General features: G+C 41.7%; 1 protein-coding gene across 7 annotated transcripts in view; it reads left to right on the plus strand.

Moving 5' to 3' along the window:
• arhgap44a (Rho GTPase activating protein 44a) overlaps window positions 1-25,794 on the plus strand; it is a 65,078-nt gene that overhangs the window by 19,756 nt on the left and 19,528 nt on the right. For all 7 annotated transcript variants that reach the window (XM_066641577.1, XM_066641573.1, XM_066641574.1 and 4 more), the window contains exons 2-16: window positions 10,972-11,011; window positions 11,235-11,354; window positions 12,705-12,781; window positions 12,911-13,022; window positions 13,229-13,305; window positions 13,392-13,509; window positions 13,864-13,932; window positions 14,670-14,751; window positions 14,896-15,023; window positions 17,798-17,909; window positions 18,384-18,465; window positions 18,866-18,946; window positions 20,009-20,122; window positions 20,346-20,437; window positions 20,543-20,726. In XM_066641577.1, coding sequence (XP_066497674.1) covers window positions 10,972-11,011; window positions 11,235-11,354; window positions 12,705-12,781; window positions 12,911-13,022; window positions 13,229-13,305; window positions 13,392-13,509; window positions 13,864-13,932; window positions 14,670-14,751; window positions 14,896-15,023; window positions 17,798-17,909; window positions 18,384-18,465; window positions 18,866-18,946; window positions 20,009-20,122; window positions 20,346-20,437; window positions 20,543-20,726 — 1,488 coding nt within the window. The remainder of the gene's footprint in view (window positions 1-10,971; window positions 11,012-11,234; window positions 11,355-12,704; window positions 12,782-12,910; window positions 13,023-13,228; window positions 13,306-13,391; window positions 13,510-13,863; window positions 13,933-14,669; window positions 14,752-14,895; window positions 15,024-17,797; window positions 17,910-18,383; window positions 18,466-18,865; window positions 18,947-20,008; window positions 20,123-20,345; window positions 20,438-20,542; window positions 20,727-25,794) is intronic.

Here is a 25,794-nt window from a genome sequence, read left to right on the forward strand (position 1 = left end):
TGCATTCAGAAGGCATCACCGAGTCGGAGTGCGTCACCATGACAGTATCTGACCCTGGACCAGGAGCCAACATACTTTGTCAATGCTACCTCTCATCGGTTTCTATGATTTCATTATTTTTTTCCCTCACTGTCATGAATCACATCGTCTAATCCTTTTCCTTGGGCTGTTATGGACATAGGAATGTCTGATCTGGTTGCCTAGTTACCATGCTGCCTGATTTTAAAAGTAATATTCTGCTCCTCTCCCGCCTGCCGCCTACAGTTATTGATAATTACAGGCTGTTCTACCGAAGAGGTGAAAAGAGAAGTTATGAAATGCAGGCTTTCGGTCTCAACCACAGTTCCTGATGCGTAACACAGAATAATGGCTCTTAATGGGTTCTTAGTGCACATGAAACACCTGGATACTTTTCCAATACAGGCCTTAGCCATCATGCAGCCGAATTAGATTTTTCAAGATGTTGTTGGGGGAATTGAATGAATGACAGTTGTGACTGATGCTGTGGGGTTTAGGAAGGGATCTGGCGTCACATAGAGCTACGCCTGAAGAGCTGCTCTCGGAATGTCAAGTATACCAAAAATAAAGTACTTTCAGTAGCAATACACTCACCACATGATTTGATTTATGATGCTGGATTCACAGTTATTTTCACAGCGTTTTGAAGTTATTATTATATTACATCATGGCCCACATTCAACACAGCGCTTCAGCGACCCCTCTGTCTGATGTAATGAAGTTCCTGTAGAACTGATCATAGTTTGAGAAGATGATAATATCGAACTATGAAGGAACGACATCGGCCCGTTGAACTCAGTAGTTTGTTATACAGTTACGAATATTTAGACTTTATTTGCTAACTGAATTACCTGCAAATTACTAAGAAGCTGTTGCGTAAGCCGTGTAGCTGTATGGTTGAAAAATAAAAATGTGGACCCACACGTTCTTGCAGTTTAAGCAGTTAAGTAAACTAAGTAGGCAACCATACACCAACATTTCTGTGCTGCTCTTGAAATGCTTGGCATTCATTTTCAAAGTCTGGCTGCCAAAAAAAGAGAGAACTTGCCAGCATTGTTAGGGACTGTGCAAATTAATGTTGGCTAGGGTTTTCAGCTGACAGAGACAGCTGATGCGAAGGCTACACGTCTTTAATGTACTCAAGAGGTAGAACCGTCTTAGGTTTAGGGTTAAGAGAAGTGTGTAAAAAAGTAGGCAATCATTGTAGGGAGCAAAGGAGTGGGGATAGTTAAAGCTCTTTTAGAGAGAGAGAGAGTGTGTGTGTGTGTGTGTGGTGCTTGCCATTACACTTGCATACTTAACAGAGTGGTGACCTAGTTCACTGGACGACTAAGTGGGTTTTACTGTTTTTGTGGCCTTATATCAGTGCTGCATGTCCTTACTTCAGGCCTGTCGTGATGGAGCACAGTTCTGAGTCGTGCACTGGGCTTCATGGCAGATGAAAAGAAATGTGCTCTGTAGAGAAATATTTTAAAAAGCAGGTCTAGCATGAAAATGCCTCCCAGTTCGACGGCTATGCTCCAGGCCTTCTTCTCTCTCTCTCTCTCTCTCTCTCTCTCTCTCTCTCTCTCTCTCTCTCTCTCTCTCTCTCTCTCTCTCTCGTTCACACCATGTGATCAGGATGTAGCAGCTCTCTGTGTTTCAGCAGTAGTGAGTGGGTGGGTGGTTGGGTGTATTGGCTCAGTGGGATGGGCTGCAGTCTCTTCAGGTCAGATGAGCTCTGCTGGGGTCTGCTGTGTGGAGGAGGAGGAGCAGGTTGACCAGTCTGTTAGCTCCGCAACATTTCCCACTCCAGCTTCTGTTTTATTCATTTTTCATTATGTGCTTGGCCTTTATGCTTGCATTCATTACCACACCTTGTTTAAAAGACAAACAACATCCTCAAAATGTATAGGATATTAAAGTGAGATTTGTGGGTCGGGAATAGATGACAATATACTGGATGCGATATAAGATGGAAAACAGAGAGGAATAGATCCAGTTCTATAACAAGTGAGGACTACATTCTGTAATTGTAGAACTACCAAGTGCTCCATTATGGTCAGTGGAGCTGAGATTAATATATATATTTTGAATATAAGCTTCATATTCATTTGGGTATCATATATGGTGCAAACACTCACATAGACATGTAACATGACATTGTATTGTAAAGAATGTAATAACAATTTTGTTTAAAGTTATACGCTTTCTTAAAATGTTAATTAATAAAACATGAAAGGCCCAAATCCTGGATGATGTAAACTGTAGATTTTGGGTAAGCTGTTATCATTTGCAGATTAGCAAATTAAATGTGATTGCAGGTGAGTGCTGGCTTTTTTCTCCGTATAATTTTCACAAATGAATTGTGGAATTTGATAATATTAGTTATTAGCCCAAGAATATCATTTAATTTGCATAATGCTAAGTAGTGGGCATCACGGTGGCGCAGCAGGTAGGTGTCGCAGTCACACAGCTCCAGGGGCCTGGAGGTTGTAGGTTCAACTGGTCTGTGAGGAGTTGGTGTGTTCTCCCTGTGTCTGCGTGGGTTTCCTCCGGGTGACTGTCTGTGAGGAGTGTGATGTGTTCTCCCTGTGTCTGCGTGGGTTTCCTCCCGGTGACTGTCTGTGAGGAGTGTGGTGCGTTCTCCCTGTGTCTGCGTGGGTTTCCTCCAGGTGACTGTGAGTAGTGTGGTGTGTTCTCCCTGTGTCTGTGTGGGTTTCCTCCGGGTGACTTTGAGTAGTGTGGTGTGTTCTCCCTGTGTCTGCGTGGGTTTCCTCCAGGTGACTGTCTGTGAGGAGTGTGGTGTGTTCTCCCTGTGTCCGTGTGGGTTTCCTCCGGGTGCTCCGGTTTCCTCCCACAGTCCAAAAACACATGTTCGTAGGTGGATTGGTGACTTAAAAATGTCCATAGATGTGAGTGTGTGTGTGTGTGTCTGTTTTTATTTACTACGTCACAGCAGCTTTCCTTCACATTGTCTGATGAATGGATCAATAGAAATGCTCCTAAGTTACTTGAAATTAAATTTTTTTACATTGACTTCCACTGAAAATTAAGAAGGTCTTTCCTTCTCCTATAATATTACTATTTTGGAGATGCATGTTTTTCTTTGGACAGAAAATATATGCGCAACAGACATCGGCCTGCAAATGAGTTATTAATATATGTAGTGTAAAAATATTGTCTGTATTTCCATGTTCCATGATAATGGCAGTGGCATGTGTGTGATAGAGAGAGAGAGAGAGAGAGAGAGAGAGAGAGAGAGAGAGAGAGATGTGACAGATGGTTCTCTCAGTCCTGGTGGTGTTTCAAGGCTTCTTGGGATCCCACCTCCAGGCCCGCTAAGACAGATCTCTTTATTTACCTCTCAAGGAGTTCATTTTCATGCACACCTCAGGAACACCTCTGCATTTTTATATCCTGCACCCTCATTTCTCTATCCTCTTCCTATGTTTATCCTCTGTTGTTATTCCCTGTCTGTCTGCCAGCCATGTTGCAAAAGCCTTTTTTTTTTTGCTTTTCCATCTCTCAACTTGATTGGCAGATTAGAAGCATGGCTGCTGCCCTAAGAGGAAATTCCTCCCTTCAGAAACAAACAGCCCTGAGGAAGCGGACCCCCTGTGGGTCACGTTAAAGATCCACGCCGATAATAGCCCCCGCTACTTTAATCCCACCCCGTCCTGGGAAACGATCCTCACTTTGCCAGTGTGTGTTTATCACTTGCCCTCCACAGGAACATCTGCTCCTGTCATCTCTAGCGTCCTCAGGGCCTTATCGCTCGGTAGCCAAAGGGTGACTAGCTACCTGTCTGTCTCCAATGCCCTTTTTGCAGCGAGAGGCTTGCAGTACAGCCAATGTGTGCACAATCGTAGGCCTGACCGCTGGCTGCTCGCTGGACTGCGCAAGCTGCCTCCTGCTGCTGGCTGTTTATGCACATGTGGAGAGGCAGGCTGCCAGCTGCTCAACATACCAAGCTTCATGTCACATTTGAGCCTGCCGAGACTATGACATGCGAAACAATGCATGTGGAACATGAGCAATCTTGGAACTGCGCTCTTTGCATGCTACTGCAGCTGAGATTACAGGAATACAGTTGTTGACATGGCAGCAAACCAGAGATTACCAATTAACAGTTGGAAGTTGCATGGCTCTACCTAACTTCTACTATCCTTTTGTTTGTGCACTGCATTCCTTGGCAATGTAGATAACAGCCTAGTGCTGTTCAGTCTTCATAATTTCATAATCTATAGCATTAAATACAACATGTCAGTCACTACCTCTTTTTCTTGTAGTCGGTCTCAGTGTCTCTGCATGTGGAGCAGCTCTCCAAAAGGCTGGCTTTTATTAGGTCACTTCTTCATGAAATGCCCTAGTTCCCATGGCTATATCCTCACGTCTTGGCACACTATCTGGGACACAAATCACCAACATCATTAAAGCTTGTTTCCTTCCTCCCTGAGAGTATATGGGCATACATGAGAGCATAGTTGACATTTATTCATAGTTGTAGATGTTTCGGTAATAAGCAAGTGTTACTGCATCTATTTGGCCTCAGATAGCAGCTAGATTGCCACTTTTATTGATCGATGTACATGATTTCATCAAAAATAGGACTATTTACCACCCTGTTTATCCCTGCAGCAAGCACCAGAGCTCATTGAAAGTCAGTAATATATATATTTTTTTTGCTTTGAAGATTTGTTTAATCCGAATAACAATAAGGCATGACTGATGCGGGACATATTCATCGTTAAGTTTGTGACATTCATGGAAAGTTTGATAATGTCTACTTAAAATATTGTCTTTTTTCGGTCCTTAAGGGGCTTAGTGCAGCTCATGGGCTCCGAATAGCATCCCTAGGCCTAAAGAGTGACTCAAACAAGGCAGAAGAAATAGGGCAAAGGAACAGATGGCAAAAATATTCCTGACACTACAGGCTTGTTGGCATCAGATAAGAGTCCTGATGGCAGCCCTGTTGTAAGGATGCTAAAAGTGAGCCCATTCTTCTCCCTAGTGACAAAAGTCTTAATTCGGACTTTCCAAAAAAAAACGATAGAACAGAATTGCTATTATGTGGAATGGCTGGGCACTGGCGTGGCCCCACTCGGGTCACAATGCAAGGAAAGGGCTGTCGGGACAGGGAGGAAGTGGAGTGAAGAGTATGAGTCGGAGTGGCTGGATGAGGCAGGCCGACCATTTCCACGTTGTTATTATGCTCCACTCAGCATCAGGCAAAAGGCCTCACCTGCAGGAACTGACCTGACAGCCTGCACTCTGATTGGCTCCAGCCTTGGAATTCTTTGGCCGCATGAGGAAGTGTGCTCATAATTGGGTGGAAGTTTGGTAGAGTTTGGTGGCCAAGTTTTATTTTATTTTATATATTTTTACATTATTAAAATGAACCAGAGAACACCATATAATTAGAAACCAGGCTTTATATGATTACAGGAAGTGTAAGTGTAAGTGTGTGTGTGTGTGTGTGTTATAGGAATATGCCAGAATTTGGTCATTGGATACACTGCGATATTATTTACACTGTCAAATGTTATTCTGGACCCTCTAAAATCCTGTCACTACATTTTAGTCAAGCAAGCTGTTGTACTATTCAATATATGATCACAGAATCACAGTTTCTTCCTTATCATGTTATGGGCCGCCACCTGAGTCGATCGAAGCTCAAGAAATCAATCAAGAAGGTGAAAATTCTACTGAGGATTAGAGAAAGAAAATACATTCATTTTTGCAGTCTCAAAATGTTTGTATATGAAATAAAACACATAAAACTATACATAAATAAACCTTAAACACCTTTTGTTTAGGCAAATCCTTCAGTATTCAGTAAAATGTTAATGGTATATCTGCGGTGTATATACAGGGGGTCCTCGACTTACGACGTTGATCCGTTCCTACGTCGCGTCGTAAACCGATTTTCGGTGTAAGTCGGAACATATGTACATACTGTACGTAAATAACATACTGTAAGCACTTATCCTATCCTCACACCTATCCTCCTCGGTCCCGAGCCGCGTAACCGTGTATTCTTCCGCCGCAAACACCAAACACGAAGTTCACGTTACGACGTTTACGGCGCAAAACCACTTAAGTCGAAACAAGGCTTTATACGGTAAATGGGAAATGTGTCGTAACCTCGAAACATCGTAACTCGGGACTGACGTAACCCGAGGACCTCCTGTACTTTATGCCAGGATTCTTGTGACATGTTTCAGTTACCTAGAGCCTGGTGTAGACACCGTGATGGGGAAACTTGACCTTGTTAGCTTGATGTTGACATATAACCTAAACCTCATATACTCACTAGCAAAAACTATAGTTGTGAGCATTATTTGAAAATAATAAAGTAAAGAAACACATTTCTTGCATGTTCATAATTATCATGGATGTGTTTATCTTTGATTCTATTCAGGTTGCACTGATAGAGTGGTTCGGTAGGTCATGGGGAGCTCCCAGCATGCTCTGCGACTCTCCTTTCAGTGGTTAAGTTGGTTATTTAGGGGCTTAGTGTTATTTGGGAGTGTTTGTGTGTTGTGTATGTTACACTTGTGTGTTTGGACTTGGTGGGTAGCGGGATGTTTGAGTTCTGGGGGCTAACAGCAACGGGGAAGTGTGTCTCTTTGCATAGAGCCCAAAACCAATTTGCTGCTTGTTCACTTGCTCCTTTCTGCCTTGTGCCCTTGTAAAGGCTCAGTTTCGTTGCCCCACATCTGGTGATACAGCAATTTGTATTTGCAGCTTTTAGAAAAGGCATCCATGCTCTGTGACACCAGTTTAAAGTTGAGTCAATCAGTTGATACACATTAAGCACAATTTTATCTATTATGCATCAATGTAAATACCTTACATGTGTAGATTTAGAAACATGACGTTCAGTAAGCTGCAATAATAGGTTAGTTAGGATTAGTAATTATTATTTAAAGTATATTTTGGCACATGCCGAGGGAATGCTGTTCTGCTCTCTTTCTGCATCCTATATTTACACTTCTGATCCCGGCCAGAAATGGGCCCAACCCCAGCAGGCTGCTCTGTCAGCAGGAGCACTGGTTCAGTCGTGTGCATCGTCTGCTCTCAGCTGCCAGCTTGTTTGTTTGTTTATCTATGCCATGGGATTTTGTCGCATTCTGACTTTCAACATCTGTTGCCAAAAGCTTGCATATTAGTTCCTTTTTTTGTATTTTTTGTCTCGAATCCTTAGGCCACATGGGCAATTTTGAGTCACGAAGCTGCATCAATCTAGAATATATATTACACACATTCTTTAGTACAGTAATCCCTCGCTACTTCGCAGTTCACCTTTCGTGGATTTGCTACATCGCAGGTTTTTTCAAGGGGGCTTATGGCCCGCTATATCGCAGATATTGAGGGAAAACCTAGGAAATCCGTGAAAGATGAATAGCCAAAATATTTCATTAAATCCATTACATGTATTAGACTAGACCTGTAGGTGACACAGTATATCATTTACAAGTATTTCTTATGTACAGTACATGTACTGTTCATGTATTGTTCATAAATAAATCACAGCATAGGAATGACTCTATTAAAGAAACTGGTAGGATATCACATGTAGTTCCAGCTGAAAAACATTAGAGAACGACTGTTTAATGCAAAGGGCGGGTTGTTAACAGTAACAGGGAGGGGTTTAAAAGTCCAAATACTCGTTAAATACATAAAAATATCTTTCCTCTACTTCGCGGAAATTCGTTTTTTGTGGGTGGTCTTGGAACGCATCCCCCTTGGAACGAGGGATCACTGTATCTATATTCCTAGATAGATCAATGGATAGACAAGCAGAGGGGAGGATGGATGCATATTGTTTATTGATCCATAACATCCCTGGAAGAAATCAGTAATTTGTAATATAGATTGCAAAGACACACACAATTTCAAACAGTGCAAAGCATTATTTCCAATCCAAGAAACCGGAAAAAATCAAAATCCACCAATTACTATTTAAATGTTGTATGACTGAATCAAATACTATTTGAAGTAGCAAATGTCATCCCTCCATAAATGCTGTGCTGGTATATCATAAATGTCATTAGCCATTAAGGCCAATTGATTAACCATTCCTAGAAAAGATGTTAGCTCATCAAAGTGGAATAAGGTGATCATAATCTACTTCCAGGACTTAAAATATTGGAGATTGGAGATGGACAGAATTGGCTTACATTTTCACCACACCACACTCCTCACAGACAGTCACCCGGAGGAAACCCACGCAGACACAGGGAGAACACACCACACTCCTCACAGACAGTCACCTGGAGGAAACCCACACAGACACAGGGAGAACACACCACACTCCTCACAGACAGTCACCTGGAGGAAACCCACGCAGACACAGGGAGAACACACCACACTCCTCACAGACAGTCACCCGGAGGAAACCCACGCAGACACAGGGAGAACACACCACACTCCTCACAGACAGTCACCTGGAGGAAACCCACGCAGACACAGGGAGAACACACCACACTCCTCACAGACAGTCACCTGGAGGAAACCCACGCAGACACAGGGAGAACACACCACACTCCTCACAGACAGTCACCTGGAGGAAACCCACGCAGACACAGGGAGAACACACCACACTCCTCACAGACAGTCACCCGGAGGAAACCCACGCAGACACAGGGAGAACACACCACACTCCTCACAGACAGTCACCTGGAGGAAACCCACGCAGACACAGGGAGAACACACCACACTCCTCACAGACAGTCACCCGGAGGAAACCCACGCAGACACAGGGAGAACACACCACACTCCTCACAGACAGTCACCTGGAGGAAACCCACGCAGACACAGGGAGAACACACCACACTCCTCACAGACAGTCACCTGGAGGAAACCCACGCAGACACAGGGAGAACACACCACACTCCTCACAGACAGTCACCCGGAGGAAACCCACGCAGACACAGGGAGAACACACCACACTCCTCACAGACAGTCACCCGGAAGAAACCCACGCAGACACAGGGAGAACACACCACACTCCTCACAGACAGTCACCCGGAGCAGGACTCGAACCCCCAACCCCAGATGCCTGGAGCTGTGTGACAGCGACACTATCTGTTGGGCCACCTTCTAAAGAAACCAAATTCAAAACCAAGTCTGAAGATTTTTAAGATTTCGAATGTGCCATTTTTAGCAGGTCTGAATTTTTGCTTTACCAAAGGTTCAGAGCCCTGCTGTCTGCCCACCATAAGCTTTCCACAGTCGTCCATTCCATGAAGATATCTTGAACGCTGTCTACATTTATTTAAAATCAATGTTCCTTGCGCTGACAGCTTCTCACTAACCATAACATGTATTTGCTCTCCTAGTCCAGATGTGTTAGTATCTATTTTCATTCTCAGACATTTGCTGCCATGGCAACTTGTTCTGCTGTGTGTATGTGGGAGGCATGTGGGTCATGCTGGCTGCGGAAACCGAACTGGAGCAGAGAGAGAGAGAGAGAGTGAGAGTGAGTAAGAGTGAGCATGCAGGGGTAAGATAGAAAGGGAGAGCTTGCCAGTTATGTCCATTCTAACACAGCCTTGGTGCATGTGCTTTGACGCTGCCTCCAGTATGGGCTTCTGTGACTGAGAATTTGATTGGAATGTGCAGATTGATTCCCTAGTGCTTGAGCTGACACCGAGGGTCAATCTTGGTTTTCTGTTTATGTTCACGGGGTTCCCTCAGTCCTTCCTTCCTTTCTGTGGCTACATGACTTTATTTTAAAATGCTATAGCCTATATTTTCTTGCATTTTTTTGGCTGGTTTTAAATCTAAAACTGAGTTATAAGTCATCACAAACTCATCACAAAATGAGTTATAATTAAACAGGCTGATATTTATGTATTTTAAGCCTGCTCTGTGTAATTGTCTGCTCTGCATTATACCGCATTCAACCAAGACATGATGTTAATCCTGAGAATCTCTGAATATTGAAAAGTTTACTAAAAATGAGTGAGTATGTTCTGTATTTATGGGACTGAACAAAGCCGTTTTTTAAGGTGCTTTGCATTTATATCCAAGACTAGACAAAAACACTCCTATCGTCAGTTTACACGGGTGGAGATGACTTGCTGAAAAGGCAGATAAGTTATGGACAAATGTTAGTGGACACCTGTTTCTCGATCATTTCTCTAGAAATTAAATCTGCTCCTGGGAAGGCCTTAGACCACATTTTCGAGCGTTTATCGTGAAGATTTGATGAGCCAGAAGCATTAGTGAAGTCAGGTGCTAATAAAGGATAATAGTTTTTGTATCACAAGAACCTCCACACTTCATCTCAATTAGGCTCCATCAGAGAATGCAGATGTACTGCTCCACAGCCCAAATCAAAATTAGTTCCTTGTCAGAGTTGCTCAGATACCCAGCTTCCAACACATCAACTTCTTTGACTGTTCACTTGTTGCCAAATATATCCCATCTATTGACAGGTGCCATTGTAATAATGAGAAAATCAGTACTCTTCATTTCACAGGTCTGTGGTTAAATCCTGTGGCGGGTCAATGTATGTGGAGCAGGCCGCCTCATTGGGGTTAGTGCCGGTCTCTTTCCCTGTGGATTGGTCATTGCACTGGATGAGAAATGGCGAAAGTGATCCGTGTTGTTTGTCATGATGCATCTTTAACCCAAGCAGTGGAAGCATGAGGGTAGAGGCACTGTCCACACCACTCTGAGTGTTGAAGCCTGACAGACAACCTTATTACTGAACGCCTGACTGCAAATGAGCAAGACTTATCTATGTCGAGGGCAGTGGAAATTTTATAGCTGTTTGGCGTTGAAGGGAAAAAAAGGATTCACACATTCTGTATATTGGTAGTCTAGCTGGTATGTGTGTAATTAATTGCTGTAAGGACATAGAGCCGTTCCCCTGGTGGCCTGTTCAGTTTATTCTGGATAAATTATTCAGGCCCACACTAGCCTATCATGCTAATTGCACCACTCCTTTTCACATTACAGGGCAGAAAAAACAGAAGTTCTAAGCGAGGACCTACTACAGGTAAGAATCTATGGAACACTATTTTAATGCTACTACCCTGTAGTGCTTGTGCTGTACTCATTTTGCTACATGGTGTTACGATTTTCCTCTACTGTTTCATGTATTTTTATCGTTATAAATATGTATTTTTGCATATGTGTATTGCTTGAATCATTAGGAGGTTTGTGTGGGTGTGTGATGTGTCTGTGCACTTCTTCATTGCTGTGTTTGCTTGTGATTTAAGGTGGAGAAGCGCCTGGATTTGGTCAAGCAGGTCTCTCACAGCACACATAAGAAGCTCACCGCCTGCCTGCAGGGACAACAAGGGGCAGACGTGGACAAGAGATCGGTCAAGTCACCTTCAGTTCGTCCCACTTATTCATTCATTCTTTTATTTATGTAGACATTTTTGTTTTGTTCGAAACTATTTTTTTGTTTGCTTTTGCCAGAAATGTTTTTATCATATCATATATATTTTATATTTCTAATACTCCCATGTTGTTCATTGCCAGTAGAGCAAGGCAAATTGAAGATTTTAATCATTCTAATAAGCCTTGTCAAAAACCATGAATTATTTTTATTGGGGGCACAGCCACTGAACATTAAGCCATGTTTTAGTAAACTGTCTATCATTGCAGGCAGTTACATTTTCAAAAACATTACTTAGCTAACATCATGTGGTATAAAATGACAAACGTTTAATTTCAGCAAAATCTGAGTTCTGTGTTCAATAAAATAGGCAGTGGGCCTCACAGGATCATAATGAAAGTATTTGTTCTATTTTGAATGTTGTATATTTGTGAATGTATAAACATTTAGCAGGTTTAAAATTTTGCTAAAATAAAAATATCAACCCACATAGACACAGGGAGAACACACACTCCTCACAGACATTCACCCGGACGAAACCCACGCGGACACAGGGAGAACACACCACACTCCTCACAGACAGTCACCCGGAGGAAACCCACGCGGACACAGGGAGAACACACCACACTCCTCACAGACAGTCACCCGGAGGAAACCCACGCGGACACAGGGAGAACACACCACACTCCTCACAGACAGTCACCCGGAGGAAACCCACGTGGACACAGGGAGAACACACCACACTCCTCACAGACAGTCACCCGGACGAAACCCACGCGGACACAGGGAGAACACACCACACTCCTCACAGACAGTCACCCGGAGGAAACCCACGCGGACACAGGGAGAACACACCACACTCCTCACAGACAGTCACCCGGAGGAAACCCACGCAGACACAGGGAGAACACACCACACTCCTCACAGACAGTCACCTGGAGGAAACCCACGTAGACACAGGGAGAACACACCACACTCCTCACAGACAGTCACCCGGAGGAAACCCACGCAGACACAGGGAGAACATGCCACACTTCTCACAGACAGTCATTATTAGACATTATTATATATTATTAGTAATGTCAATAAATGAATTTATATTAGCTTTTGGTTTATCAGGAAAAAACCAGTACTTTAATTAGGTTTCATTGCTCAGAGGTTTTAACTGAATTACACAGTGAGGGCCAAATGTAGGTTTATAGATATATTCTATATGGTTGCCGTATTTTGTAAAAATGGGTTGCTAATTTATTCGTATCCTGTTCATGTACAGCTTTAGTAGAATATCTTTTTATGAGAGTCATGTTCACTCTTGCTTTCCATTCCTCTGTTCTCCCCTGAACAGAAAAAGTTGCCCCTGACCACACTGGCCCAGTGTATGTTAGAGGGTGCTGCAGTACTAGGAGACGACTCTCTGCTTGGGTAAGATTTCACTGAATAACATCAGCTAGCTCCTGTGTACATTAGATTATTTATAAAACTTTATTGTAAAGTAAAATGAAATAGTTTTTTTCTCACTATGTGTTTTCTTTCCCTGGTCTTCCCCCACAGCAAAATGCTGAAGCTGTGTGGGGAAACAGAAGAGAAACTGGCCCAGGAGCTGATTCTGTTTGAGTTTCAGATCGAGAGAGATGTGGTGGAGCCTCTCTATGTCCTGGCTGAGGTAAACTTCCCTCATTTTCCCAGCACTATTTAAAACCACATTAATCCACACCCTGGCCAGCTTTGGGTGTGTTATAACTCTTAATCTTGACATACAGATCATGTTATAAATATATCCTCTATTGAATCATTGGCTGCTTTACATCTTGTGAGATAATAATTACTTCTCTATGATTCATAGTTTTACATGTTTTACTGTCATTTTAGGTGGACATTCCCAACATACAAAAACAGAGGAAACATCTAGCAAAGCTGGTACTGGACATGGATTCAGCACGGACAAGGTGCTGCCTGCCACTCTGAAGGTTCAGCTAGCTTTTTCTTTCACTGGGTCTTTTCCTTAATTTGACCATTCTCTCCCTTCCTGTAGGTGGCAGCAGTCGTCCAAGTCCTCCAGTCACCCCAGCAACCTGCAGCCAAGTGGGGCCAAAGCAGACTCCCTCAGAGAGGAGATGGAAGAAACAGCCAATCGGATGGAAATCTGCAGGGTATGTCTCTCCATTGCGCTCTCTCTCTCTCTCTCTCTTTCTTTCTGTCTTTCTCTCTCTCTCTCTCTCTCTCTTTCTCTCTGTCTCTCTCTGTCTCTCTCTTTCTCTCTATCTCTCTCTCTCTATCTCTCACTCTATACACATCATTTCTTAATTGTCTGTAAATGATATTTTTCATTGCAAATGCTACCATTTCTCTCTTTGTATAAAACTACAAACCACCTTCAAAACATTGATCTAACAATAAAAGCATCAAAGTTTACAGCTGATGTACTTTATTCAGTGTCTGTTCAGTTGTGACTGATGTCCTGCAATTGATTTAATGTTTACAACCTAAATGTTTCGCTTACCTAGGACCAGTTATCAGCAGACATGTACAACTTTGTGGCCAAAGAAATAGACTATGCAAACTACTTTCAGACGGTAAGTTTTAGTGTCATAAATCTGACTGCCCAATAATTTGCTTTGATTGATTTCAAATCTTTGACTTCAGAGAACAAAATACGTATTGTCGCTGTTTATTTAATAACATGTAAATCTTTGTTGATTCTTAGTTTACAAAATAATTTGAACAGAGCACCTGTCCTTCACATCGTGTGAAAATTTCATGATGAATCGACCAACAGAATTGCTCCAAAATTACTTGGAATAAAATATTTTTACATTCACTTCCATTTAAAGTTAAGAAGTTATTTTTCCTTCTCCTGTAAAGTTACTATTTTGGGAAATACGGGTTTTTAATTGGACAGCCACGATATATATATATTATTATGGATCTATGACAGATTAATTGGTCTCATGCTCTGAGTGGCTCTTCCTGTTTATCAATTAGCAGGATGCTAACCAATACAAGTGTCTGTTAGCTGATGTATCAAAGTTGGCACTTAGTGTTCTTCGGTCAAATTACATTTCTTATTAAAAACATTTGCTAACTTTAACCCGCCCGACTTGGCAATATCATGTATTGAGTGAAACCTAGTGAACAGTGGTGTTAGCCATGACTAAAACAGTTATAATATTACTAACTATAATTGATTCTAACATTGCAAAGTGGAAGCAGTTCAAACACAACCCTTCAGATGCATATTAAGATCTACGTACAGAATGACTGCCCCGTAAGAACTGTAAGTAAAAATTATACTTTTTGTATCTTTATGTAGCTTATAGAGGTTCAGGCGGAGTATCACAGAAAGTCTCTGGAGATTCTGCAAAATGTGTTGCCTCAGATCAAAGCACAGCAGGGTGAGTCTCTCCATCTGGCTTTTAATGCCAGTTTGATTAAGATGCTGACTTCCATATTCTATACAGAGCACTGGGTGTTTATATCTATTTTGCTACTTTGATGGTATAAGCTGTTTAAGGGATGTAGGTGTTTGTGTGTTTTAGAGGCCTGGATAGAGAAGCCATCATATGGCAAACCTTTAGAGGAGCACCTGGCCCTTAGCGGCAGAGAGATAGCCTTCCCTATCGAGGCATGTGTCACTATGCTTCTGGAGTGTGGCATGCAAGAGGAGGTGAGGATTATTTGCCGAAGACCATGAGTTACCCCTCCGATAAATGCAAACACAATTACACAATTACATATTTGCAATCAATTTACATTTTACAATTCATAATAAACTCAGTTTAAAAATCTTGTCAAAGAATGACAAAAATGTGAAAAGGATTTTTTAGCACTTTGGCAAACTAACTACAAAAATCATTCAATCATTTTTGAACAGTCAGTAATCATTTATCTAGTTCAGGGTGACGGTGGGTCGGAAGCCTACCTGGAATCACTGGGCGCAAGGCAGGAGCACACCAGGAAGGGTGACACACATTCACTCACAGACTCACACCTACAGACATTTTTGAGTCGCTAATCTACTTACCAATGTGTGTTTTTGGACTATGGGAGGAAAGCAGATCACCCAGAGGAAACCCACGTAGACACAGAGAGAACACACCACACTCCTCACAGACAGTCACCCGGAGGAAACCCACACAGACACAGGGAGAACACACCACACTCCTCACAGACAGTCACCCGGAGGAAACCCACGCAGACACAGAGAGAACACACCACACTCCTTACAGACAGTCACCCGGAGGAAACCCACACAGACACAGGGAGAACACACCACACTCCTCACAGACAGTCACCCGGAGGAAACCCACACAGACACAGGGAGAACACACCACACTGCTCACAGAAAGTCTCCCTATTTTGGTGGCGCAACATATATTGTCATCTTCACACTGCTTATTGTCATCTTCACCCTGGGGATATATGAAGGTATTATCAGAGCAAAAAAACTGTGAGAGTGGAATTTGTAATTGTCACAAGTGTATCAGTAAATGTGAAGTACCAGAGAAAAAACATTTAGCTCATAAAACCCTTTTGACCAATCAGTGGAGATCATTTGGGTGCCAGGCCTTTGGCACCAGAGCGAGTAAAAAAAAATTTCCCATTCAGGCCTGTGTTTGGATCTCTGAACAGCGCCCACCCCTTTCACATAGAGCGTATTGGGCGGACTGGCTCTGACAGTGAGTGCACAATTTGTGTGCTTATAATTAGATTAGTGCCCATACAATGAAGATTTTGTGAAGCTGAAATATTGTGCTGTTTGTGGGAGAGGAAAATTCTCCTAAAGCATTTTTCTCTGGGTCTTCTAATTTATTGTCAAAGTGTGACTGTTTCTGCAACTTCAAATTCCAATGTGCTCAGTTTTTCTCCAATAATGACTATACAGAGTGTGGTTTGAAACTCTGCCTTGGGTGACAGTTTGAGAAGTGTTTAGTTCTCCCTGTGTCTCTGTGGGTTTCCTCGGTGTTCCCACTGTCCATAAACACATGCTGGTATGTGGACTGCCTATGCAAAAATTGTCCATATGTATGAGGGAATGTGTGAGCGTTTGATGCACTTCGATGGACTGACTCCCTGTCCAGGGTGTGTTCTTTCCTTGTACCCAATAAATTTGGATATGCTCCATGTATCTTGACACTAGAACTAGATGAAGTGGTTACAGAAAAAGAATGATTTACTGAAATTTGAAATTAAAAGAATACATGATCTCTGCTGAAGTGATGCAGGGATTCTCAATTTAAATAGAATTTTGAAATAATAATTTTGCTTGTTATAATTGACTTACATTCAAGCAGCTGTTTTTAAACTGTGGACAGATTAGATAGATAGATAGATAGATAGATCTTTATTGTCACATACAAAGTTATACAAGTACAACATTGCAGCGAAATTAGCTTCCGTCTGTACACTCACATAAACAGGGGTTAGGGGAGTGCAACAGACGCGACCGCAGCAGGTTACCCGCGCCATCGTATGACAGATGAATACTATTCGGTAATACCTCATCAACAGTGTACATTGGATGGGTTCCTAATTATATTGCTCTTCATAATTATAAACTGATTTACTTGATTCCCCTATTTACGTGTTTCTGAATCCCTGATTCACTGAATCAAATGTGTTAAGTTAGGAGTTTGTAAATAATTAACAAATTGGCAAATCAGTAAAGCATAGAATTTCCTACATAATTAAAGCAAAGTCATATTAAGCTGGTTTAGTTTTACTTTAGTAATGTTTATATTAGAATTACATACAGAATTACCTTCTGTGTCATAGGTGTGAACTAGCATCTCTAATTTGCTAAATCTAAAACTTGGTATAGTTTGAATAAACCTAATGATAATGTAATAAAGTACAGGGCAATAAACACAGCCGTGCCTATGTTGTTTTTTTATATTTATTTAATGCTTTTAATATTTTCAGTGTGGGATATTCACAAAAAACTATTATAGCTAAAACAATTCTAAAAAAAGAATAGAAATTTTCTCTGGGATTAATGTAGGATTCATTTATACCTGTAAATATGTTGTACAGGTTAAAGGCAAACTGACAGTCAGTTAACCAACAACCACTAAAGCACAATATGTTTGAAATAAATCCCTATTTGTGTCCCTACTTTTGGCTTGTTATAAATAAATGTTTGCAGCCTTGTGCCTGCTGAAGTAGAGGTTTATTAGTTCCCTGGATCCCAGTAAGCCACTGAGTCACTTTGCCCACACCCTTTCCTCTGAGCAAGACTTTGAGGCAAAGAATTCACACTGGGATGAGTTCATGGTGGAATTAACAGTGAAAACAACACCAGCTTTCACAGCCCCAAAATTTATCTGACGCTTCCATTTTCAGTTGCTTACAGCTTGCTGAGAGCTGTTTGCGTGTGAGCCATTGTTGCTATGACAGCAGATGAAGTGAGTTTTTCTCACTCGGGGTTAACTCTACCCTCAGGGTTTGTTCCGAGTGGCCCCGTCAGCCTCCAAGCTGAAGAAGCTGAAGGCATCGTTAGACTGTGGGGTGGTGGACGTGCAGGAGTACTCTGCAGATCCACACGCTATTGCAGGTGAGTTGATAACCCCCGTGACCCCAAACTTTCCCTGTGACCGGTACCATAACACAGTCTTGTTTAAGCAGATGATTTGCTGTTTAATGATTTGCTGTTTGCACTAGCATCATGAAACTGAGTTTGACCCACAATGCATTTCCATTTAACTCAGCCCTAGGTTCCCTTTGCTCTAATCCCATCATGCTTTGCCCTTTGGTATGACTCACCACTGGCCAGTGAAGCAAAAAGAAGCCAGCAGCACTCGCAAATATCGTTGGCATCTTGCATGGCTCAGAGGCACACATCACTTTCTCTCTTTCTCTTCCTCTCTGCATTTCTCTCTTGTTCTGTGATCCCTCTCTAACAGTAGTCAGAGCTAAACAAACCACACCTCCCTTCAGGCCCTATCAGACATGCTCCAGCCTGATAGTATCTGTTCTCTGTCCTCCATCCTTCTCCCTTTCCCACTCTCATTCCCTCTCCGTGTTGCAGGGGCTCTGAAGTCTTATCTCCGTGAACTCCCTGAACCTCTGATGACCTCTGAACTCTATGATGAATGGATTCAGGCTTCAAAGTAAGTAGATGTAGCTCACAGCAGTGATGGAAAGCACACCTTACACTGAGGTCTCCCCAGCTCCAGTTGGACCAGAGCATTGTAGAGTTTAGCATTTTCTTGAATGTAATTGACATATTTGAATGTACAAGAGTATAGAACTGGAACTCTGTTCTCTCATGTTTTCTATTATTATGTAAATGGTAAAAAAGCTTTCTTTAACATTGATTGGGAATATATATATATGGAGAAATGTACCAAATGTTTGATGAGTGTGGCAAATGCATCACAAACGTATAAAACACCAACATTGTATTTCGGTTAGTTCAGTATCCCAGTGGCATCAAAATAATTAGCTTTTCCAGAATACAATCATCTGTATACAGTATACAAACAGTTATTAAGTTCTGTCCCTCTCTAGTGTTCAAGATATGGACAAGAGGCTCCAAGCCCTGCTTACTGCATGTGAGAAACTTCCAGCAGACAATTTGAACAATTTCAGGTCAGTACTGCTTCCTGTTTACCCCCTGCCATCATTAGTTGTGAACCTGCGGATCAGCCAGGAAGATGAAAGCTCATTACTAGAAAAATGTGTCAGATTGCGCATCTCTAATGGATAGTTGAGGAGTCTGCTTCGATCCTCGGTGCCAGTCAGGGGGAAATTTTCATCTGGTTTGATTAATTGTGTGGGCTGGGTTTTCAGAGAGGCTCATTAGCTCTGCCTATGCAGCTCTCATTTACAAACAAAACCTATTCACTCTTAACTTCAGTGCATGAGCGCTGTCCTCCCTTTCCTCAACTGCTTATACATCCTCCATTGAGGAGATACATTGAGATTTTATTGTTTTGATTGCATGGTTTTTGTCTCAGAAGGTATTCCAACATGATGTTATATATATATGTATTCAATGTCGTCCCAAAAACAGCCAATACATCAGTATGCAAGCTTTCTTAAGCCAGAAGCCACACGTTAAGATTTTGTAGTGCCTTGAATGGTCGTCCTTGGTGTTCTGGTGTCTGTCTGGAGATAAAGTGGAAGATGGAGGGGCAGCTGTTGAGTGGGGGACATTTTGGGCAATAAGGTGCTCAGAAGTAAAGAGTTTAGCAATTAAATACTGATTGAATATACTTAAGCTACAGCTCTATTTTCAGTTTAGTATATGTTTTTTTTTGGATGCTTGATAGTAACAATTGTAAATCTGGTAATAAAATAAAAACAATTCTAACTGGGCTCTTGGACAGTGCTGTAAATGTTCTTGTTTGTTTCTTACTCTCCTTGATTTCACTGATAGACATAAATATTAAACCTTGACTTGTGCGTGTATTATCTGGCAGTGCTCTGGGATACAAGCTGTGTTTGGAAGTTAATTGTTGGTCTGAACATGCCTTGGCCGCTCTGCCCTACCTGCTGTAGCCCAGAGAGCTGAGTCCACTGAAATATTGATATGACTCAGGGACGGAAATAGCCAACGTGAGAGGAGTCTGCAAGATGGCCGTTCTGTGTAAATACAGTAGATTAAAACACTGCCTTTGTCATTTTTCATCCCGCTTGTGTGTTCCACAGATACTTAATTAAATTCCTAGCCAAGCTGACCGAGTACCAGGACTCCAACAAAATGACTCCTGGCAACATTGCAATAGTACTGGGACCCAATCTGTTATGGTCACATTCTGAGGCGTGAGTGTGTCCTGGTTTCTTTTATACTCATTATCAATATCTGTTTACAGCTTTTCTGCTCTCTTTTATTGCATTTGTGTGGGGGGTGAAAGTTATTAAATTCGAGGCAATAACTTTGTGCCTTTTCTGAGATAAATAAAAATTGGTGTTTTTTTTTTGTATTAAAGAGAAATGTGTGGTTACATAATGAGACCCATTTAATACGGGTCATTGGTGTGCTTAGGAACATGACAGAAATGATGACCACGGTGTCCCTGCAAATAGTTGGAATCATAGAGCCAATCATCCAGCACGCTGACTGGTTTTTCCCAGGAGGTGAGAAAAACAGTCTCTCTCTCCTCCCTCACATCCATACTACATACCCACACAAGTGTATCCCCCCCCTGAGATATCTGAACTGGTTTCCTCTGCTATTCTTAGACATCGAGTTCAACCTGACGGGCAGCTACGGTAGCCCCATGCACACCAACCACAACTCCAACTACAGCTCCATGCCCTCTCCAGACATGGACCAATCAGATCGCAAGCAGCCGCATGACCAGAGCCGACGCCCCCTCAGTGTCGCCACAGACAACATGATGTTGGAGTTTTACAAAAAGGACGGGTACGGTTTTATATATTTATTTATTTGCTTTTTTTTATTTATTTATTTATTTATTTTTTTTTTTCCCCTTCACAAGCTGTTCCTCTGCTTCTCTCCTTCTGTGTGACTCCCACACACTCTCCCTTCCTTCTTCAACCTTAAAGGGCCCATGTTCCCATTCTTTTTCCCTGGGGTCAGTGCATAGCATTTGTGTGTTTGTAGGTACCAGTTCATTACTACATGACCTTTCCCTTAGATCTTGTAATCCCTTAGAATTAAAGATTGCTACCTTTGAATTTAATATAAATTGAGTAACATTTTAGGTTTATTGCTTATACGTGTAGGAGCACTTTGTAGGTATTAGGTCTATAGATATTACTGCTGTGTTCAGAATGGTTCACTGAGGCACTGGTCAGCTGGCAAATTGTACACCGCAAAAAGGGATAACTGAATCTCTAGACTTTCAAAGTGTACTTACTGTAAAATGGGGTGTACCTGTTGTAGCTATTGGATCTAAATGGGGTAGTATCATTGGGACACACTTACAGGATCCTGGTATCAGTCTTTGACTCTGGTCTTTGAGGAGTTTGGTGTGTACTCCCTTGCGTGGATTTACTCCAGTTGCTCTGGTTTCCTCCCACAATTCACAAACACATGTTTGGTAGGTGGATCGGTTGTACCAAATTGTCCACAGATGTGAGTGACTGGGTGAGTGTCTGATGATTCCAGGGTTCGTTCCTTCTTTGTGCCCAGTGATCCAGTAAGAGGGGTGGTTACAAAAGGTGAATATGAAAGAATATAATTGGTATGTAAATCAGTGTATGTAAATGTTCTGGCTGACTCACACATGCAATGAAGTACACCACATTCAAAAAGCCAGTGCTAATATGTAAATGATCGCGTGAAATTCTCAGAAACAGCAGAAAAATATCAATATAAACTAGCCCCTGCTGCCATTAGAGGTCTGCATGGGTTTGATTGTTAAACGCTGCTCTAGTTGATTTTAACCACATGTCGTATCAACCACATTTTGCCCACCCACTGTTCCCTGTCCACACACATCCATGTCTGGCCTTTTTAATCTGCAGGACTCTAGTGTAAAACATGCCCACGTACTCTCCATAAAAAGGGCAGTGCAATCCTACAGACCCAAAATAATTGCTCATGAAATTGCTCATGGCACAACGAAACAAGTATCAGATCATGTGGCATCACCTTGAAAGACTTTGATACTTGTCAGTTGTGGCAAAAGGTAGCTAACTGGTTCTCAGAATGCCGTTTCAGTTCTGAAATTATTTGTTGCCATTTATGTAGATCTATTTTATTGCATTTAACCAGGCAATAATATGACTAGCCAAGCCCACCTCACCCAGGAGGCCATCTTACCTGCCTGCATTAGCCTACATTCTGTTGGATGTTTGCCCATTATGGCATTGCCTTGAAACATCTTTGCTGTAATACGACACTCCAGTAAGAGTAGGTGGGATATACTGCAGTCGGCTAAACAGGAAGTCATATGTAAATCTTTATGCCTGTGAAATTACAACCATGAGGAAATCCACACAGGTAGATTTTCTGACTTCATTTCCATATATTATCAGTATTGAAAGAGGGGCAGGAAACCCACATTAAAGTTATAGTATTATGTACATAGCACATGAAAGTTGTATATCACACAACACAAATGATATGAGCCTTTTAGTTCTCCATGCAACCTTTCCTCTTGCAAACCCAGCATCGTCTTCAAGTACAATCATGCTAAAGAGCTAATTACTGTCCAAGCCCTGTGGCAGTTCCCCAAGAGATTAGAGGTGACGGAAAAAGATGCAATCTAAAAGGTACTGCATGTTGTAATGACTTGCTTGGACTCGGCTATCCTTATCGAACGGCCTTGCCGTGTTATCAGTTCTGATCTAGAGATTACGTGTTGGCTGAAACTCCCTCGTCTTGCAATCGTTTGAGCGGAGCTCGTCCCAGGCTACCGGACCAGCACAGTCTCTATGGCAACCTACCCGGTGTGTGATGGAAGGCGAGACCTGGGTTATCATTCAGTGAGGGGGCTGGAGCTGTGCTGCTGAAAGCTGGTAGACATGCAGAAGATATGGCCATCTGAGCCTCCTGCCACCTGCAATGCGTCGACAGGTGGAAAACTACCGTGTGTGGGGGCGGCAGCTGAAACACTCTCATAGTCCCTGCCGACTTGGGAGTCAACACCCTTAGCTAAGCTTTTTCACTTCAGATATGTCATCTTTTTTTATAGGTTTTGTGCTCATGTCTGATCTTCTGTTTTCGTTTGTGAGGGTGGGAAATATGGCAAACAATTCTATCACAGTTCTTCAAGATGTGAAGCATCGGGTCTGTCCCAAAACCTAGTGAGCTCCCTAAGTAGGCACTGACTTCATAGACAGCGGTTTAAGTAGGCAGCGTTCTAATGGACATCTGTCCTCATGAGGAATATTATTAAGCCGCTGTAGTTAGAAAGCAATTGTGTCATGGCCTGTTCCACTGCACACAGCCAGCGTGTACTTACCTCAGCTGCTAGCGTCGCCTAGACTGGCGTTGTTTTTGCATCATAGAATTGCCTTAGCGGTTGAGGAACTGTTCAATGGTGTCTTATAATTTGGCCAGATTAAGGTATCTAAGTAGGCAGCGTATTTAAGGTGACGTAAAATGCTCACTATGTGGACAGCTCGTTTGGTTTGGGGCAGATCCAATGTTTTATCTTTTATCACAATAAAGATAAATATCCTCTCATTCCCTACCTCTTTTCAGACACAAACTGTCATTGTAAAAAATATTTCTGTCCTAAAAGAACACATGAGTGAATGAATGAAGAAACAAATTAATTAAAATCATACGTATAGCACTTTATCCCAAGTGTTTTACATTATGTGGAACGTTAGAGTTGCTTCAACAGCCACCAATGTGCACCATCCATCTGGATGGTGTGACAGCAGCCAATCCGTGCCAGTATACTCCCCGCCTATCGGCTATTTCGTAGAGCAAGCTTTTCCTGCACAGATTCTTCAGGTTAAGTGTTGCTGTCATGCTGATAACACTGGATGCTGACACCTACACAGGGACATGGGATGTTTAAAAAGAAACAAAAGTCAGTTTCAGTCCTCCACTTTCACACAATCAAGATTTACATGCAATCACTGGATATGTGTCACATTTATGCCTTTTCACCACTTTGTAGCATTACTTTCATGTCCATATTAACTTTTTGCACTTTTTTGTAGATTTGTAGTGACATCTGATATATATATATAATTTTAGTGGAAGCTGTTTGTGTTACTTAAAGGAGGGGCGCATCACTCTGTTTGTGTATGTCTCTGTCCACAGGACTAGGGTTTGGGTGGTAATTAGAGTTAATGAGGCTTAATAGCCTCACAGCAGGGGCATGTGCCAGCTGCTCATTTGGGCTACTTTCTCTCACCTCCAGATGCTTGCTTCTTCCTAACTGTGTCAAAATATGTCTGTCTCATCCCCATCAGTTCCCTACTCAACACTTTAACCCTTAGAAGTCTTGATGTATTTCCACTTATAATAAAAAAAGGCATGTTCTGTATGAGGGGTGGCACTGTTACACAAAAGGTAGTGTTCATAAAAATGTCCATAAATGTGACTGTGTGATGCCCTGTGATGGATTGGCACCCCATTCAGGGTGTGGTCCTGTTTTGCGCCCTGTGATGCCGAATAGACTTCGATACCATTACGACCCTGAACAGGATACTGTGATCACAGGAATCGAAAGCCCTGTAGTGCATTAACACAAGCAGGAATCAATGTTGCTAATTACAAATTTAATATTTAATATGTATTACGTAATATTTAATATGTAGCATAAATCAGTATTTTAGCATTAACACAATATTATTTATAGATATCTAAGTTTTAAAGGGGAATTCCACCTTGTGCGTCCCTTTTTGGCATTAATGAAATTTTAATATACCATACCTTAAAGGAGCAATCTGTAAAATTGACACCAAGCATTTAAATGTGGAACTATATTACAGTTTCAAAACAGTGGAGGGACGTGAAGCTCGAGCAGGTTGCCAGGTTGAGGAAAAGTGGACGAACAAGCAAGAGACGAGTTTAAGATCTTGGGCCATAATCGCTAAGAAAAGTGTGCCGTGATCAACATATTTACACAGAAAAGTGTTCATCATTTCACTAAAACATCTATCTACGCAAAAAGTGAACATGCCACTACCATTTTCCTGCATTTACAAGCCTTTACTGTCCAAATCCACCTGAAATATTTAGACTAGACAAGGCTGATGTTATTTATCGATTTTCCCTTCTACCATAAATATAATTTAGGAAGCAGATCTTATCCACAATTTTTGTAGTTAAACATTTCGTTCCACTCATCCATTTACGAGTCTTATTGGCATTATTCGTCAGGTTCTTGAACTCTCTGCTGAAGGTAGCGCTATAGCTTTTGAAACATTTTGAATTGTTGTTTAAATCGCACAAACCATTTGTATTATTCAACCAATTATTCCCAATTTTTGTATTCAAGTATTTAGTTCAACCTTAAATGTGTCTGTTTAAGAGCCTTATTTGATTTGTTCTCTAGCTTCTAATTGAATACCCTTTTCCACCTAAAAGAGCTATATGAAGCTAAAGCTAACGCTTGGTTTTATAAACAAAACTCATTTGAAAAACTTCTTATTTCCCAATTTATCCACTTAAAACACACAGCCAAGTGTACATCATGTCACAAAACATCTACCTACTAGTCAAAGGTTTATATTTGCTGTGTACTGCCAAGCTTGATTTCTCCGTTCCACCTTAAATATAGGTGAATATGCAAGGCTTTTCGAACACCATTGTTATTCTTTAATTTGTTTAAAACACAGACATACTACAAAGAAACCCATGAATCTGCATCAATTTCTTTTAAAGAAACAATAGTATTTACACTTATTTATAATGATTGTTATTCACCTTCTAGGTATAAAACACAAAAAACAGCCCTAACACTTTTCAAACGTCGCTATGCCTCACTTTGTTTATATGAAACACACAACCTATGGTGTTTACTCCTTTTAATCTATTCATAGGCATCTGTACTTCTGTA

The sequence above is a fragment of the Hoplias malabaricus genome, chromosome 13, assembly GCF_029633855.1.
Source record: "Hoplias malabaricus isolate fHopMal1 chromosome 13, fHopMal1.hap1, whole genome shotgun sequence".
Taxonomy (NCBI): Eukaryota; Metazoa; Chordata; class Actinopteri; order Characiformes; family Erythrinidae; genus Hoplias; species Hoplias malabaricus.